Source organism: Mauremys reevesii, linkage group 2 (assembly GCF_016161935.1).
Source record: "Mauremys reevesii isolate NIE-2019 linkage group 2, ASM1616193v1, whole genome shotgun sequence".
Lineage (NCBI taxonomy): Eukaryota > Metazoa > Chordata > Testudines > Geoemydidae > Mauremys > Mauremys reevesii.
Window position 1 is genome coordinate 272,951,750 of NC_052624.1, and position 16,191 is coordinate 272,967,940.

Consider the following 16,191-nt stretch of genomic DNA (forward strand, 5'->3'; position numbering starts at 1 on the left):
AATATTTATAGAACACTAATGTATTTTTTGCAACATTAATAATTTTACTATCTTCCTCTAGTAGCAGACCTATACTATTGCTAGGATTTCTTTTGTTTCTAATATACTTTAAAAAACTCCTCGTTGTCCTTAGCCCTGTCAGCTATAGATTTTCCTTGTCTTAAATTACTTTATCAATTTTCTACTCTTCGTAACTTCTGACTAATTTATAGCAATTACTATCTATTTTCTCTCTTCTTCTATTTGTTATATATAATTTGTTTATATCTAATCATTGCCTTCACTTCTCCATTAAACCAGGGCAGGTTTATAACCCAAGTTGTCCTCTTTCTTGAATGCAGAATCATGGCTTTTTGGCCATCTAATAAACTCTTCTTAAAGAATCCCAAATTTTAATTTGAAGTCTTTGAAATGAGAAGTAGGGCAACAGAAAGCCCCTAAATTTCGTAGCTGTATGTCATTAAAGACTTTAACAGTAAGGACTTATGTGCAGTTGCTGAGAACAAGTAACAAATGCATGTTGGCAGAGTGTGGATTTGATTACATCTACCCGTAAAAAAAAATAAAAAATGAAGCTCTTTAAAACACCAAGCAGCATTCTAAACTTGGCTGGTAATTAGTTTTTGTCTCCTTGCTTCTGCCGTTACCTCTCAAACTAATGACAACCCTGCACAGTGTATTAGTCCAGAAAGGGAATTCTGCTGTCACCTAATCAACTAGTTTGACTTCAACAACAGTATCAGTCATTAAGAGCTTGCGGCAAGGGGAACTGAGTCCAAATTAAGTTTAGTCCTCATCTGAGGGCTGCCATGCCTCTAATGGAAAGAAAAAGAAGTGGCATGGGGTTAATGAAACTACATCAAGAAGCCATTTGGAAAAAGCACAAGTGGACAGCAATGTAAAGTATATTACATTTTTGGTGCCCTGTTATACATATAAAGAAGCTGTAGCAGCACATTACATGCACCTGAATTCTAGACTTCCACACCACCAGACAAAACACATGAAAAAAGGAAACTGACCATAGTTACGTTGCTAATTCCACATGGGCTCTGAAAGTCATGCTTGGCTTCTTTTCCTCCCATTTATCACCAACAACCATTTTTTTCAGGCCAAATATGCCCTTAGTGACACCTATGCAACCCTGTTTTCTTCAGGGGATTGCACAGTTATATCTGATTGGAACTTGGTAAAAAATTATGTTAATGATGCACACGGAAGATCAGAATCCAGCTCATTTCTCTGTGACTATGTCTTCACTACAGCGTAAATTTGAATTATCTATACTCAAGTTCACTCTTGTTGAGTTAGCTCAGCTCAGCTCAGCAGAAAGCAGCCATACTGTGAAATAATACTCCAGATACAAAGAATGATTGGATTACTGCACAGTGATTGTGTTAACACCTGGTGAGGGCCCTGAGGGGCCAGTCATCTTGAGTTACCACCACATTCAAGTTAAGCGGTTCTGTGTGTGGACAGGACTCGAGTTAGGGGTAACGCCTGAGCTACAACTTGAGTTAACTGTTCAGTGAAGACAAACCCTGAGTGGTGTTGGTTCTGTAGCATTAAGAGTCTGAAAAGTAGTCAATCAATCAATCAGTCAATCAATCAAATAAAAAACAAAACCTTATTTTTATCACAAATATCAGTAGAGCTGACTACATGGGGGAATACAAAATATGCTCCTTTTACAGCCATTTTTCAGGAAAAAAATTGCTGTTTAAGAGCTAATGCTACCTTAGCTTAATGCAAAATAAAGACACGCTGAATAAATTTACTAATAAACTACTGTTCTAAAAAGCCTGAAAGTAAATTTTTTGACATCTTATGTTGAAAAAAAGCTGGATGCTCACACATAGAGAAAGTAATCAAACAACTATTATGCACAAATATCCAACCTTTATGCACACAAGTAAAAAATTCCACCTGCCTACGGCAGAATATGGAATTATAATGAAGGAGTCAATCCTTTAATTCTTATTTGAAAGTTGGCCTTCACAGAACTTTCATTTAGAGAGATAGAAGTTCCTTTGTGAAATAAATACATATTTTATGAAAAAAAAATAATAAAGTGTATATTTTCTAAGAAACAGAAGAGCTCTTACCTGCTTTACCACTGTAACAGTGCCAGGTGCCATGGTAACTACAGATGCAACAGCAGCAGCATCATGGGTCTCTGACCCCAACTCAATGATTTGCTGAAGGATGTTTACAGCAGTGGAATCAAGTCTTTCACCTTATCAGAAAGATAATGGGCACAAGACAATTATAGCCAAGACAGCTCTAAGGCTCCATGAATCAAAATGCTCTTCTCTCTCTGGCCTCCACCCCCACATGTAGAACTCTTGCTATATATTACAACAGCTCAATAACATGACATTTTAACAGTGGATCCATGGGAGAAAGTATTCACAAAATAAGTGTTCTCAGGAACAGGATGGGTATTTGCATATTTCATTTTTATCCATATCTAAAAGTGATCTAAAAGAACGTATTGATTAAACAATCAATAGGTAGAGCTTACAGCAGTAACTGTAAACTACAAAGCTGCAAAGCTTTATGACTCTGAATGAGTATTTGCTAAGGGTTCAGCATTAACAGAATCTGGACTCTAAAGTTATAATAATCAGGAAAGCTATTTAGTATATTGTTTGTCTACCATTACCATCTGTTTGACAATCTGCAGTTCCTCTCAACCCAGAACAACCACCCTTGTCAGTAATGTGCTGAAGGGGAAAATGAATTCTCTTTAGAAAGATCATGCCTGACTATTCTATTTGTATAGCTGTTTTTGCCACATTTTTTTCAGTGTGTGTGGCTCTGCCGGAGAAATAGTCAGTTTACAGAAAATACAGAACTAAGATTATGACCCTACAGCAGCATGAAGGGGACAAAACATGGCCATAGCTAGTCAGTGAAAAATTCCTTTTGTGGTGAGGAACTCCTATCTCTGCTGCTCACCTCTCCGTGTTTTAGCTGTCTCTGGAAGGAAAGAACCTGGCAGAGCTATGTTATGTTGATACTCAGTCTGCATATGTTAGAGAAGCCACTAAGCTGCTTTAACTGATGCTGGGGCAGGGGCAGATCAGCCCACAGAAAAAGGGGGCCATAACTGGGTCCCTGACCCCAAACTCCACCCAGGGGAGAACATGGCCAATATAACTTAGTTTCAAATATGAAGACGTTGACATGCTGTTATTTGTATGAGTCAACATTATTTTATTTAGGGAACTGAAAACTATTTCTGCTTTTTTTAATGTATGTTTTAATTTGTTCTAGTGTGAGACTGTATAACTCTGCCTCTGGACAAGATGTTACTTCTCTTCAAGTTTTTCCAAAGGAAATATGTCAAACAAATATTTTGAACAAAGCTTGAAACACTAAACTAACAAAATATGTTTTGAAAGCTTTATGCTTAAACTTAACCCATGTTGTGCTTATTTTAAATTTAAATGTATGCATGACTGGGCAAAGATTGCAAAGGATTCCTCCGATTCATTCAGAATTCCCACTGGGGGAAAATGCATAAAAATATATATAAATTGTCAGTAATACATCCTCATTTAATATGCTTGAAAATTCCATTCTGCTACCAATGTGTTACCCAAAATTATCATCCCTCCAAGTTCAGGTCAACGGTCAATGGTGAAAAATATACAGTTCAAGAATGACTATACTAAGTCATAGCAATGGATCCATGGCAAAAATGGGATCCTGTGATAAGTACTCTGTTAGGCAGCATCACAGAGACCCTTGTTTATCTTTTCATTGAACTCATACTCACATACACTGTTCTGTTGTTTTAGTACTCTAAGAAGCCTGAAAATAATGTCTTCTTTCCCTCCCGATTTTGTCATTTTCCATTTAGCAAACATTAATTAGTGCTCCCCTGTTTCTTGTCAAACACAAGCCAATACAGCTCTGGTTGTCTTACTTCCTTGTTTGTGTACCATCATAATTAACTGAGAATATGGTAGATTAGCTATTCAACTGTACGTCCTCTGCTGGCTGGTTGACTCTTGCAGCAAGGCAAAAATGTTATCTAGAGGATTGCAATTAAACATTCATTCTGCCATGCTATTTGTCTGTACCATGATATTTTCTATAATTCATGCAGAAAATTCCACTAATACCATAGTAAGGTCAAAAACAGTGGTGTAATAGATGCTGATGATTTATTGATTTTCACTGTATATACAGATGTGTGCGCACTGGTAATTCTTTGGGTGTGCAGTGGTAATTAGTCATAATTTCTTATCAACAGTAAGATGAATGAAAAATGAAGAAAAAAAATTTTGGTCGACATGCCTAATCAGTTTCTAACCACTTTATGGCAGACCAGTGGTTCTTAACCAGGGATCCAGGGCCCCCTGGGGGTCCGTGAGCAGGTTTGGGGGATCTGCCAAGCACAGCCAGTATTAGACTTGCTGCGGCGTAGGTCAGAAAGCTGAAGCCCGAGGCTTTGAGCCCTACCACCTGGGGCTGAAGCCAAAGCCTGAGCAGCTTAGCTTCACAGGGGCCCCTGTGGCCCCAGGCTATTGCCCTGTCCCCCAGCCCCCCAAGGCAAGGCCCTGGCTTTTATATGCAGAAAACCAGTTGTTGTGGCACAGGCGGGCCATGGAGTTTTTATAGCATGTTGGGGGTGTGTGGGGGCTCGGAAAGAAAAAAGTTTGAGAACCCTTGTGGTAGACCACACTGTGGGCCCAAAAACTTGACACTGTCCTTTTAAAAACTATTATGGATGACCTTACAAATAAATGTTTACCACACTATAGTATTAGTACCTCACTACCATATAGAAAATACCTTGGTAAAATCAATACAGAAGAATAAATATTTCCTTTTCAAGTTTCCCACTGTATTCACAAGAGTTGGGAACTCTGATGAAAAAGATCTAGTCTACCCTTTGAAACTAAAAATATCCCTTACCATTCTCTGAGGTATATCTTAGGTCTTGTAATGCAGCTACAGCAGCTTGAGTTCCTTGAACGTCTTCAGCCTCTGTGATGTGCAGATACTGAGTGGATGATTCCTCAGAAATTTCAGTTGTTAGCTAAAAAACAGGTCAATTATCTCATTTTAACTCTTGAGAATTACAGAGGGCACTTGGTACCCCAAATTTAAATAGGGAAAAACTGGATGACAGATTTATAACAGCATATTTTATAAAAGAACATGAGAAATCCTGGCCCCGTGGGAGTCCATGGAAATTTTGCCATTGATTTCAATGGAAGCCAAGATTTCACCACATAAACTTATTTATACTTCTATCAGACTTCCAGATAGTTGCATCAAGTTCATTTACAAAATGCAATGTTCATTTGACTTTATTTTTATTGTGCATGTAATTTATAATTAATAACCTAATCACACACTTATTAGACTCTAAGGAAGATATTTTGGGCCAAATTCTCCTTTTAGCTATACTGCCAATATGAATTTGGACAAATTCCTTTGAAGCCAGAAAATGACCCTTTGTGTCAAGAAGATTGGCTACTTACCTTGCAAAAAGAGTTAAGTTGTCCACAAGTATTCCAACTTCTGGTTTGCACGTGCCCCATGCACATGAGATCAGATTTTTTTGAAGAGCAGTGTTTGTTGGGACCACACTTGCTCCCAATAGCCAAGGACACAGCCATTGGGTCAGCCACAATGACCCTTCAGTTTCTTCCCTAAAGCAGAATCCAAGTGATACAGGATTCTGCAAAAGCAGCAAAAAATCCTGTGGCACCTTATAGACTAACAGACGTTTTACAGCATGAGCTTTCGTGGGTGAATATCCACTTCGTCGGATGCAAGGATTCTGCAGTAGCAGGGCAGGAGGGTGGGTTGTAGAATACAAGTGGATAACACATCTTGAAGAACCACAGTTACTGCAGAGTAAGAAACCACTTTTCTTCAAGTGACTGTCCACAAAGATCTCATTTCTGTTCACTCGCGAGCAATAATCTCTTTTCATGGAGGTGGTTTTCAGAATCTGCTGACACAAGGACTGCAGGACAACGCAGCCAAATCAGACATTTGACCTGGAGTCCTCTGTCAAGGAGTCGTGTCAAGCAAAGGTGTGAACTGAACTCCAGGTAGCTCAGTGGTTCTCAAACTATTGTACTGGTGACCCCTTTCACACAGCAAGCCTCTGAGTGCGACCCCCCCCCCTTATAAATATATAAACAAGTGTTTTTAATTTAACACTATTATAAATGCTGGAGGCAAAGCGGGGTTTGGAGTGGAGGCTGACTGCTCACAACTCCCCATTAATAACCTCGCGACCCCCTGAAGGGTCCCAACTCGCATTAGAGAAGCTGCTTACACAGTGTGTTAGAATGGGCTCTTATCTGTGAAAATGGGTCCAACTGAGCTATTGCAAATCGGTTACAATCAGGAACTTCGTATATATATTGGTTGATTCTTCATCCCGTCAACAAAGGCCAGGAATGTATCAGAGAATTCCTGAACAGTCAATCTTGACTACACCTAAGGTATGAAAGCTTCCCTTTGACTATTATGAGGCTTGGGAAATAAAACTGGCGAATCACTTGATTCAGGAGAAAGTAACAACTCTGGGCAAGAATTTTAGGTGAAGCCTCAATGTTACCTTGTCCTTATGGAATACTGTATATGGTGGTCTTGTTGTGAGGGCTTGGATCTCTCCTACTCTTTGGGCTGAGTTCACTATCACTTAGGGTAGGTCTATACTTACCTGCCGGGTCGACGGGTAGCGTTCGACTTCTCGGAGTTCGAACTATCGCGTCTAATCTAGACGCGATACATCGAACTCCGAACGTGCTCCCGTTGACTCCGGAACTCCACCACCGCAAACGGCAGTGGCGGAGTCGACAGGGGAGCCGCGGACTTCGATCCCGCGGCGTCTGGACAGGTAAGAAGTTCGAACTAAGGTAGTTCGACTTCAGCTACGCTATTCGCATAGCTGAAGTCGCGTACCTTAGTTCGACCCCCCACCCTAGTGTAGACCAGGCCTAAGAAGCAATATTCATAGACAGCTGGTATAAGCAACAGGTTGCTAAATGTTCAAAGGGAGCCCCATCAGCCTTATTACATAATGTTGAGTCCCAGGAGCTCTGTATGATTGGAGGAAAGACATGGATGAGGCCTTTGAGGAACCTAGCAACTACAAGGTGTGCAAAAACTATGTAACCAAAACTGTTACATGCTGGAGCTAGCAGCAAATTAAGGGCTGCCTCCCACCTTCGTCAGGACCTTAAGTATGAGTGAAATGGATGGATAAACATAGAATATCAGGATTGGAAGGGACCTCAGAAGGTCATCTAGTCCAACCCCCTGCTCAAAGCAGGCCCAATCCCCAAACAGATTTTTACCCCCGTTCCCTAGATGGCCCCCACAAGGATTAAACTCACAACCCTGGGTTTAGCAGGCCAATGCTCAAACCACTGAGCTATCCCATTCCGAGTCTCAGTGCTCAGGGGATGAGTAAGGCATCTGACGGGGAGACTGGGCTTGATTGTCCCCCTCCCCAAGCCTCCCACTCACTCCCAGAGCAGACAGTTAGCATTCGTTGTTCCAGTCCGTGGCAAACAGGTCTATTCACATTGCAGACAATACTTCACAGAATTGAGTCACTGACAGAACATTCATGAGTGTGTGAATACTGTCTGTTAAGCTGGTTCACCTGGGTGTTTTTAAAACCTGGAATATGTAGGGCCATTAGAGTGAGGTGATGATAAACACACCATTCTCAGAGATGGACTGATTCCTGGCAAAGAGGCAACGATAGAGCCCCTCCATGCCTGTTGACAGAGTACATAGTGATGTCCATCAGTATTTGGATGTTGGTTCCTCAGAGTGAGAGCAGAAATACCGTGTATGCTAGGCAAAAGCCTCTTAATCTCTAGCATATTTATGTGGAGATTTAGTTCTTGGGGAGGCCTTGTGTCTGAATTTGGTCTAGAGGAGATCCCCTTCCAAGAGCTTGTCTACTCAATGACCTAGTCCTCACCAGCTGGGGTGTTAATTCTAGTAGACAGGGAAACCATGTGCCAATATCTGAGAGTCTAAGGAGTCCTTCTCAACATACTCCAAGGGGGGGAATAACTGTTCAACTTGTATGGTAGACAACAGTGAGTATGGTACTTTAGCTAATGGGGGTGGTAACTGAGTAAGTCTTGGTGTGGATTGTAGTGGGGCGGCTGCCCCACTCCTGGAGAGTGTGGGCTGCGGCAGGCAAGGGCACCTGTGCAGACAGGGAGCCAATCAAGGAAGGGCTTATGGTGAGCCAATCAGGGCCCAGTTTGGAGACAGCCAATCAGGGCCAGGCTCAGCCCTATAAGAGGGCTGCCCAGGAGGGGAGCATTCAGTCTGTTCCAGGCCTTCGAGAGGGGAAGGTCAGTCACCAAAGGTGGAAGACCAGCACCGTGGACAGCGCAGTGCTGGCCAGGCTTGGGGAGGCTAGGGAGCTCTAGCCCGGAGCCTGCCAGGCTGCAGGCCCTGAAGGGAAGGGCCTAGCGGGTGCAAGGGGCCGTAGGGGAAGCGGCCCAGGGAAACAGACAGACGAGGGAAGAGAAAGAGGACAGCAAGGCTGCTGCCAGAGGGTCTCTGGGCCGGGACCCAGAGTAGAGGGCGGGTCTGGGTCTCCCCTTTCCCCCTCTGCAGTAAATCCAGCCATTGGCTGTAGGGAGCGGCCATTGTACTACGCCAGATCCCTGACAAGAGGGATTGGACTCAGAGGGTGGTTGGACATGGTGGCTGGGGTGTAGGACTGCTGATCACCAACCCCCGGGAGGGGGTATGGATGGACTAAGGGGCACTGCCGGAGGGCAGTGGCCTCGAAGAGAATACCACCAAGCAGGGAGCAACGCGAGTCCAGAGACGCCAATCGAGGGCGGAACGACGGACGAGACACCACCAGGAGGGGCGCTCCCCTGGACAGAGCTAATTCCTGGAGTCACCAGTGGGAGGCGCCAGGTGGTGAGTCCCCGATCCGTTACATGGATAAACAACCAGTACCAGTTAACAGAGGAGACTCCAGCTCAAATACTAGAAAGTTCCTTGTTTACATTGGCCTCAGTAGCACTACAAAAGTGATTTCCACTCCTTCTTGTCAACTGTTGAGAATAGCCCACTTTCACCTTAATTGAATTGGCTCGTTAGCACTGACCCCCCCACTTGGTAAGGCAACTCCCATCTTTTCATATACTGTGTATTTATACCTCCCTACTGTATGTTTCAACTCCGCCGTTGCTTGGAGGAGGAGGGTTGTGCGTTGGGCTGGCAACCCACCACGTAAAAAACAAGCGCTACAGAAACGTCAACCAAATCTTCAGAAATTCATAAAATTGTGGGTAGCCAGCCGGAGATTCAGGCAGTAATGCCAAATATGACAAATGGGGATCAAAGCCGAAAGGAAGTCCCTGTTTCGATGGAGTCTCTGGTCAAACCCAAAAAACAAATAAAGATAGCGGTATGGAACGTTCGAACAATGTATGAAACAGGGAGAACAGCATCAGTAACAAAGGAAATGAGAAAATATGGCATTAACATTCTTGGGATTAGTGAGATGAGGTGGACGGACACTGGTATGTTAATACTGGACTCTGGTGAGACAATTTTTTATTCAGGACGCATAGATGGACATCACCATGAAGGGGTGGGCATCATTGTCGACAAAGAGACGAGAAAGAGTTTGTTAGGATGGAGTCCTGTTACCTCCAGAATAATAAGAGCGAGATTCTTCTCCAGATATGCGAAGACTACCATCATCCAATGTTATGCACCTACTGAACAAGCTGAGGAGGAGGAAAAAGACTTGTTCTATACCAGACTCCAGGAAGAGATACTTAAGACCCCATGCCACGACATCCTGATTTTGATGGGCGACTTCAATGCTAAAGTCGGTTCCAGCAATGCCGGGTATGAAGCATGCATGGGGCGGGAAGGAGTTGGAGAGAGAAATGACAACGGTCAACGATTTGTAGACTTATGTCTTGAGAATGGACTGGTGATAGGTGGAACAATCTTCCAACATAAGACAATACACAAGCTGACGTGGATATCACCGGATGGGAAAACCAGGAACCAAATTGATCACATTGCAATCAATCGGAAGTGGAGAGGGTCACTGCTGGATACTAGAGTATTAAGAAGTGCAGATGTAGGTGGTGACCATCATCTTGTATTGAGCAAGCTTCAGATAAAATTGAGAAAGATGAAGAAAGTTTATGGGCAACAAATTTTCGACTCAAGGAAGTTGGAAGAACCGCCGGTAAAGGCACAGTTCATATTGGAGCGCTCAAAAAAGTTTCAACTTCTAAATGACTTGCGAACTGGTAATATTAACACTTTTTGTGACAACGTCGAGAAGGCATATGTAGAGACCAGCAAGACAGTGCTTGGCTACAAGAGAAGAGAGCGGAAAGTATGGATTTCAGATCACACATGGAAACTCACTGAGGAGAGGAAGACAGCAAAACTACGCATGCTAACTGGAAGGGATGAACAACAGAAAGCTGAAAACAAAGAATGTAGGGAGAAAAACAAGGCTGTGAAGAGAAGTGCCCAAAAAGACAAAAGGGATTATATTACCAGTCTGTCAAGAGAGGCACAGTCAGCAGCCGCGCGGGGCGACACAAGAAGTGTGTATAGGATCACGAGGACTTTGACAGGAGGGTTCAGCAATAGGTCAACAGCGGTTAGAGGAAAGAATGGGAGAATATTGATAGAAGAGAAAGAACAAATCAATCGATGGGCAGAGCATTTTAGAGAGACTTTAAATAGATCAAATCCTGAAGAGGTAGTTGAAATAGAGGAAACGAGTTTTCAGATGGAGGTAGAATGTGGGCCTATCATAGAGCGAGAGATAGAAGAGGCTATTAGACAGACAAAAGCAAACAGGGCACCAGGTGAAGATAGAATAACCACAGAAATGCTAAAAGCCGACCTGAATATGAGTGCTGGGATTCTAAAGGAGCTATTCAACAAGGTGTGGGAAGAAGAGAAGGTACCTGAAGCATGGAAGAAAGGTATCATCGTGAAATTACCAAAGAAGGGTGATTTGTCTTTGTGTGGTAATTGGAGAGGTATAAACTTGTTATCAGTGCTCGGGAAGGTTTTCTGCAGAGTTCTGTTACAGAGAATAAGACAAGCAGTAGAAGAGATCCTGAGGGAAGAACAATCAGGATTTAGGAGTGGGAGAGGATGTGTTGATCAGATATTTGTACTACGTACGATAACGGAACAATCTCTTGAATGGAACTTGCCACTGTTCATTAATTATCTCGATTTCGAGAAGGCATTTGATAGTGTCCACCATCCATCTCTCTGGAATATCTTAAAAATATATGGATTCCCTTTGAAAGTGATTAACATCTTCAAAGATATGTATGCCGGCAATAAGTGTTGTGTTTGCCATGAAGGACAGCGGAGCGAGTGGTTCCATGTGAGAACGGGAGTTAGACAAGGGTGTGTTATTTAGCCCATTCTATTTCTTGTGGTCACAGATTGGGTGATGCGGAAAGCCACTGAAGATAGGCCAAGAGGGATCGCATGGGGACCCTCTGGTCATATTGAAGACTGTGACTTTGCGGATGACATCACCCTGATTTCAAGCTTTCAGACGGACCTCCAAGAGAAGACTGATAGAGTAGGTAGAGTAGCAAGGTGCGTAGGACTTAATATCCATGCCGGTAAGAGCAAAATAATGAAAGTAAAAACAGCCAGCTCGACGAAGACAGTGTTATGTGACATAGAATTGGACGAGGTGAACGACTTCAAATATCTTGGTAGTTACATATCGGCTGATGGCAATATTCAGAAGGAGATATCTACCAGAATCGGTCTTGCAGCAAATGCATTCTATAGACTTCAGAATATTTGGAGGTCAACCATCTTGCAAATGAAAACCAAGGTAGAGATCTACAGGTCGAACGTCCGCTCTGTGTTGCTCTATGCGGCGGAAACATGGAGGACCAACAAGAAGATAGAAAGTCGGCTTCAGGGCTTTGAAGGAAGGTGTCTTAGGCGAATTCTTAACATACATTGGCCGCAGCGTATCACCAATGTTGAAGTGAGCCGATTAACGGGCATCAACAATATAGTGGATGAAGCCAAACAATGAAGATGGAGGTGGCTGGGGCATGTGTTGAGAATGGATGCTGACAGACACCACAAGGAAGAAGGAGGAGAGGTAGACCATTGGGGACGTGGCGAAGGACCATTGAAGAGGAAATGAAAGGTATGGGAATGAAGTGGGATGAAATCTGCTGTCTCGCTCAAGAACAAAATGAATGGAGGAGAGTGGTTGGCGCCTTATGCTCCACAGGGAGTGAATAATAATAAGAAGAAGACTGTATGTTTCACTCCATGCATCTGATGAAGCCCATGAAAGCTTATGACCAAATAAATTTGTTAGTCTCTAAGGTGCCACAAGACTCCTCGTTGTTTTTGCTGATACAGACTAACACAGCTACCACTCTGAAAGAAGGTCCTTAAAGTATCAAAATTCTTTAGGTACCAATAGCATCAAAGAATGAGTTGAGCGAGAACCTGTAGAGGATAGCTTTGGTACCAAGGTAGCTGGCACCCAGTGCTTGGTATTGGAAAGAATTGACTCTAATTACATCAGTAACACAGGCAGTTGAACAGTCTTTGGTATCATAGACTTCCAGGTTATCAGTACCGACTGTTATTTGGGGACAAGCATAGAATCCTCCTGGAATTGGCTCTGCAGCTCTGGGTATGGGTACCTAAGCTCAGTACCAAGTCTGTTTTTGACGACTGACTCCTTGAATCTGTCTTCATCAGGCAACGAGGAGGAAATATTTGTAAGAGGCATCAACTCCTTGTCCGCTCTTGATTTTTGCACCTCCAAGGTTTCCTCCATAGCCTTCTTGTGCATCGGTGACCCAAACTTTCTCAGAGGTTTTGTCTTTACCTCTTTCTGCATACAGGCAGATGGTGATGCTACCTTTGCTGAGGTCTTCAGTGCTTTAGATGTAACCAGTACAGCCTAGGTCTCAAGTGGCCTCCAATGACCAAGATCTTGGGGTGGACAGGGCACTAGCTATACTAGGAGGTCTATGTACTGGGGGAGGAGGGGTCCTCTGCCCCTGGATCTGAAGCTGGTCTTAAGGCTTGCTTCATAATCAGGAGTTAAAACTTGATCTCCCTATTTTTTTGGGATCTACCTTTGAAAAAAGTGCAGATCCTGCACTCACTGGGAACATGAATGTCTCCCAAAGAGTGGAGGCACTGACTATGCCCATCACTTATCAGGATAGCCTCGCAGCAGGAGAGACACCTTTTAAATCCCAAGAGCCCAGCATCTCCAAGCAAAATAACAAAAAATGACCCCTTAATAGGGAAAGATTTTAAATCAATCTGTGTCTATCAATAATTTTTTTAAAAGAAAAAGATAAAAGGGAACAACTTTTCCAACAAATTTAAAACACTATCAAGGAACTAACTACATACTAACTAACCGCTAAATACAGTACTAAAGAGAACAGGCACACAGCAGACTCCATCTCAGGCCAAAGGACGTTGACAAGGGACTGAGGGCTGTTCGTCTATGGCCCTTTACACCTTTGGTACAGGGCATGAGGGTGTGAGCTTGCATGTGTAGACCAAACAGGCACAGGCACCAAAAATCTCTGATCAAAGATGCAGAGTACAGGTGCACCTGAACTGGAGCACCCACGTGGACAGTATCTAAAGAACCATCAATTGTTATCTTGTTAATCCTGCTAGACATTACAGTAGTTAACCCTAGCACTTTATTACTCCTGGGGGACTTCTGCACTGCTGTGCATGCAGAATTTGAGCAGAAATTCATGTTGCGCATGCAGAATTTCCTCTCCCCCTCTCTCCCCCCAGAAATGGGCTGCAGAGCTGCTGGCCACCAGCAGGGGCTGCTGTACCCAGCAGAGCCTAGCTTGCAAATAGGAGACACTGCTGGGGGAGGGAGAGGGAACTGGAGGGTTCCTGGGAACTGCAGTTCTCAACATGCCCTAAAAGGAGGAGGCGGCATGCAGGAAACTCCACACGAGCCCAGGACCCAGCATCAGGATGTTTCTCCTTTTGGGTCCTGAGCTTTCGGGGGGAGGGAAAGAAGGGGTGCAGGTGTTTGGGCTGCGGGGTCCACAGCTGGGTTCTGGAGGGGGAGGGGCACAGGTGTCTGGGCGAGGGGGGGGGACGTGCAACTGGGCTCTGCGGGTGTGAGTGTCTGGGCTGGGGGGGAAACCCACATCTGGGCTCTGATGGGGAGGGGGCAGAGAAACAGGAAGTGGGTTGTTGTAGGAGTTTCTTTAACTCTCTAATCCTGAGGGAAATTTTGTGTGTGTCTGTATTGTTACAGACATACTTGCTGACAGGTATTTTGAAATAAATTAGCAACTGTATGCATTCAAGCCAGAGATAATGGAGAGAAGACAACTTTCCACCATGTAAGGAAGTCCATAATACACTTTTCACACACATTCTATATCTTTAGAGATTTTGGAAATTTTGGGGCAAAGATGTAGCAATTTTGTTTTTACCTCCCACTTTGCTTCTCCGTCATGTTCCACTAATTTCAGGCCATGCTTGTTCTTAAGATGTCTGTTGAACTCCCATTTTGTACCATACACAAAACTGCAAACTGGGCATTTAATGCCACCTGGGGAAAAAAAACAAAAACAAAAGAAGATATTTTTGGTATAATTTAACTTCACTGCAATGATCCCAGAGTACCCTCTTACTACAATTACATTTTTGGGATACAAGAAAGCCATACGGGACTATTCAAGTTTGCGCCTTTTTCTGTCAACCTAAGCGGCAATACCTCATAAGATTTTGCTTTCTCTGTGTACTGAACACTTATTATTTTAAATATAATCAGATTACACCAATTCTTTGCCTTTTTTCTTGCATCTGAAGAAGTGGGTATTCACCCACGAAAGCTCATGCTGCAGAACGTCTGTTAGTCTATAAGGTGCCACAGGATTCTTTGTTGCTTTCTTATTAAAGTAATTTGGTCAAATATCAGAACTTAGATGCATGCAGTTAGGCAAACTAGTGTTTGTTTTCACTGGATTCCCCCCCCCAGCCCCAAACCAAAACACAAATAGATTGAATACTACAGTGTGTTATACCAGATGACTAGACCACACTAAATTAAATAAATATAAATATTAGGGGAGCGACTTGTGCCTTCTTAAGTACTATACCACCAGATGGCCCTCTAGACATCATCATCCATTACCCTGGCAAACGATGGCTCCTGCTAGTGCTATCTAATTAAATGCTTGATGTGTACTCTGGTAGGCTGATTACAAGCCAAGTTCTCATTGCACACAGTATTCCATTAATAAAGTGATTAGATAGAGCATTCATTTGTACAGCAATGGAAAGCCAGCATATGGTATTCTGCAGATGGAATGAAATTAAACTTTATATTCTGATAAAGCAGAATAAAATTTAGTTTCGCTCTCAGGCTCTTTCACTGACACTTATTAATCCTCAAGGATGCCACTCCCTCCCTCTCCCTGGCTATTATAATCTTTACCAAACCTCCCTATTACAGCAGAGGCTCACTGCTATGTCTTCATAACTAAAGTGAAATTGCTTCTCTATTAATGGGCGTAATATGCAACAGAGTACAAAAGCTTAACCTTTAGTTCAGATTAGGACAAAGATACTCTCCATTGCAAAAAAGGGAAATCAAATATTCATTTCACATCACACTTTAATAAAAAAATCATTTGGGAGAAAGACCTTTCTATATTACTTCTAAATTAAAATTACTAGAACACTACACCACGCTAATTAAAGCTGCAACTTTTGTCACTGTGACTAATTAAGGAACAACAAATGGAAATATGCAAACTGCTAATGTACAACTGTGTCATTAATTGGCATCAAAGCTCAGGAAAATTAATTTTTACTCAATTCATTAAATACTTGGGCCAGATATAGAAAAGGTCAGTGAATGACATACCTTATCCACTTTTGACACCAATATTGGTGTCTATAATATAATGTAATGTACTATATACTTCCATAGCACTTTCCATCACAGGATCTCAATGCACTTTTAAAGCAATTTACTGACACAACATCCCCATGAGATAGGTCTTATTACAGGTCTGTCGCTTCTTACGCGCATTTAACATGCGCGATTTCAGCTTTATGCGGTTGGCAAAAACAAAACAAAAAAAAGAGAAAAATAATTTTAATACTGTA

General features: G+C 42.7%; 1 protein-coding gene and 1 long non-coding RNA gene across 4 annotated transcripts in view; one reads left to right on the plus strand and one right to left on the minus strand.

Moving 5' to 3' along the window:
* Positions 1–16,191, plus strand: part of LOC120397976 — a 70,183-nt gene that overhangs the window by 44,880 nt on the left and 9,112 nt on the right. The window lies entirely within an intron of this gene.
* Positions 1–16,191, minus strand: part of ZFAT (zinc finger and AT-hook domain containing) — a 161,685-nt gene that overhangs the window by 25,485 nt on the left and 120,009 nt on the right. For all 3 annotated transcript variants that reach the window (XM_039524776.1, XM_039524777.1, XM_039524778.1), the window contains exons 13-15: positions 14,508–14,626; positions 4,930–5,053; positions 2,106–2,236 (exon numbers count right to left, since the gene is read on the minus strand). In XM_039524776.1, coding sequence (XP_039380710.1) covers positions 2,106–2,236; positions 4,930–5,053; positions 14,508–14,626 — 374 coding nt within the window. The remainder of the gene's footprint in view (positions 1–2,105; positions 2,237–4,929; positions 5,054–14,507; positions 14,627–16,191) is intronic.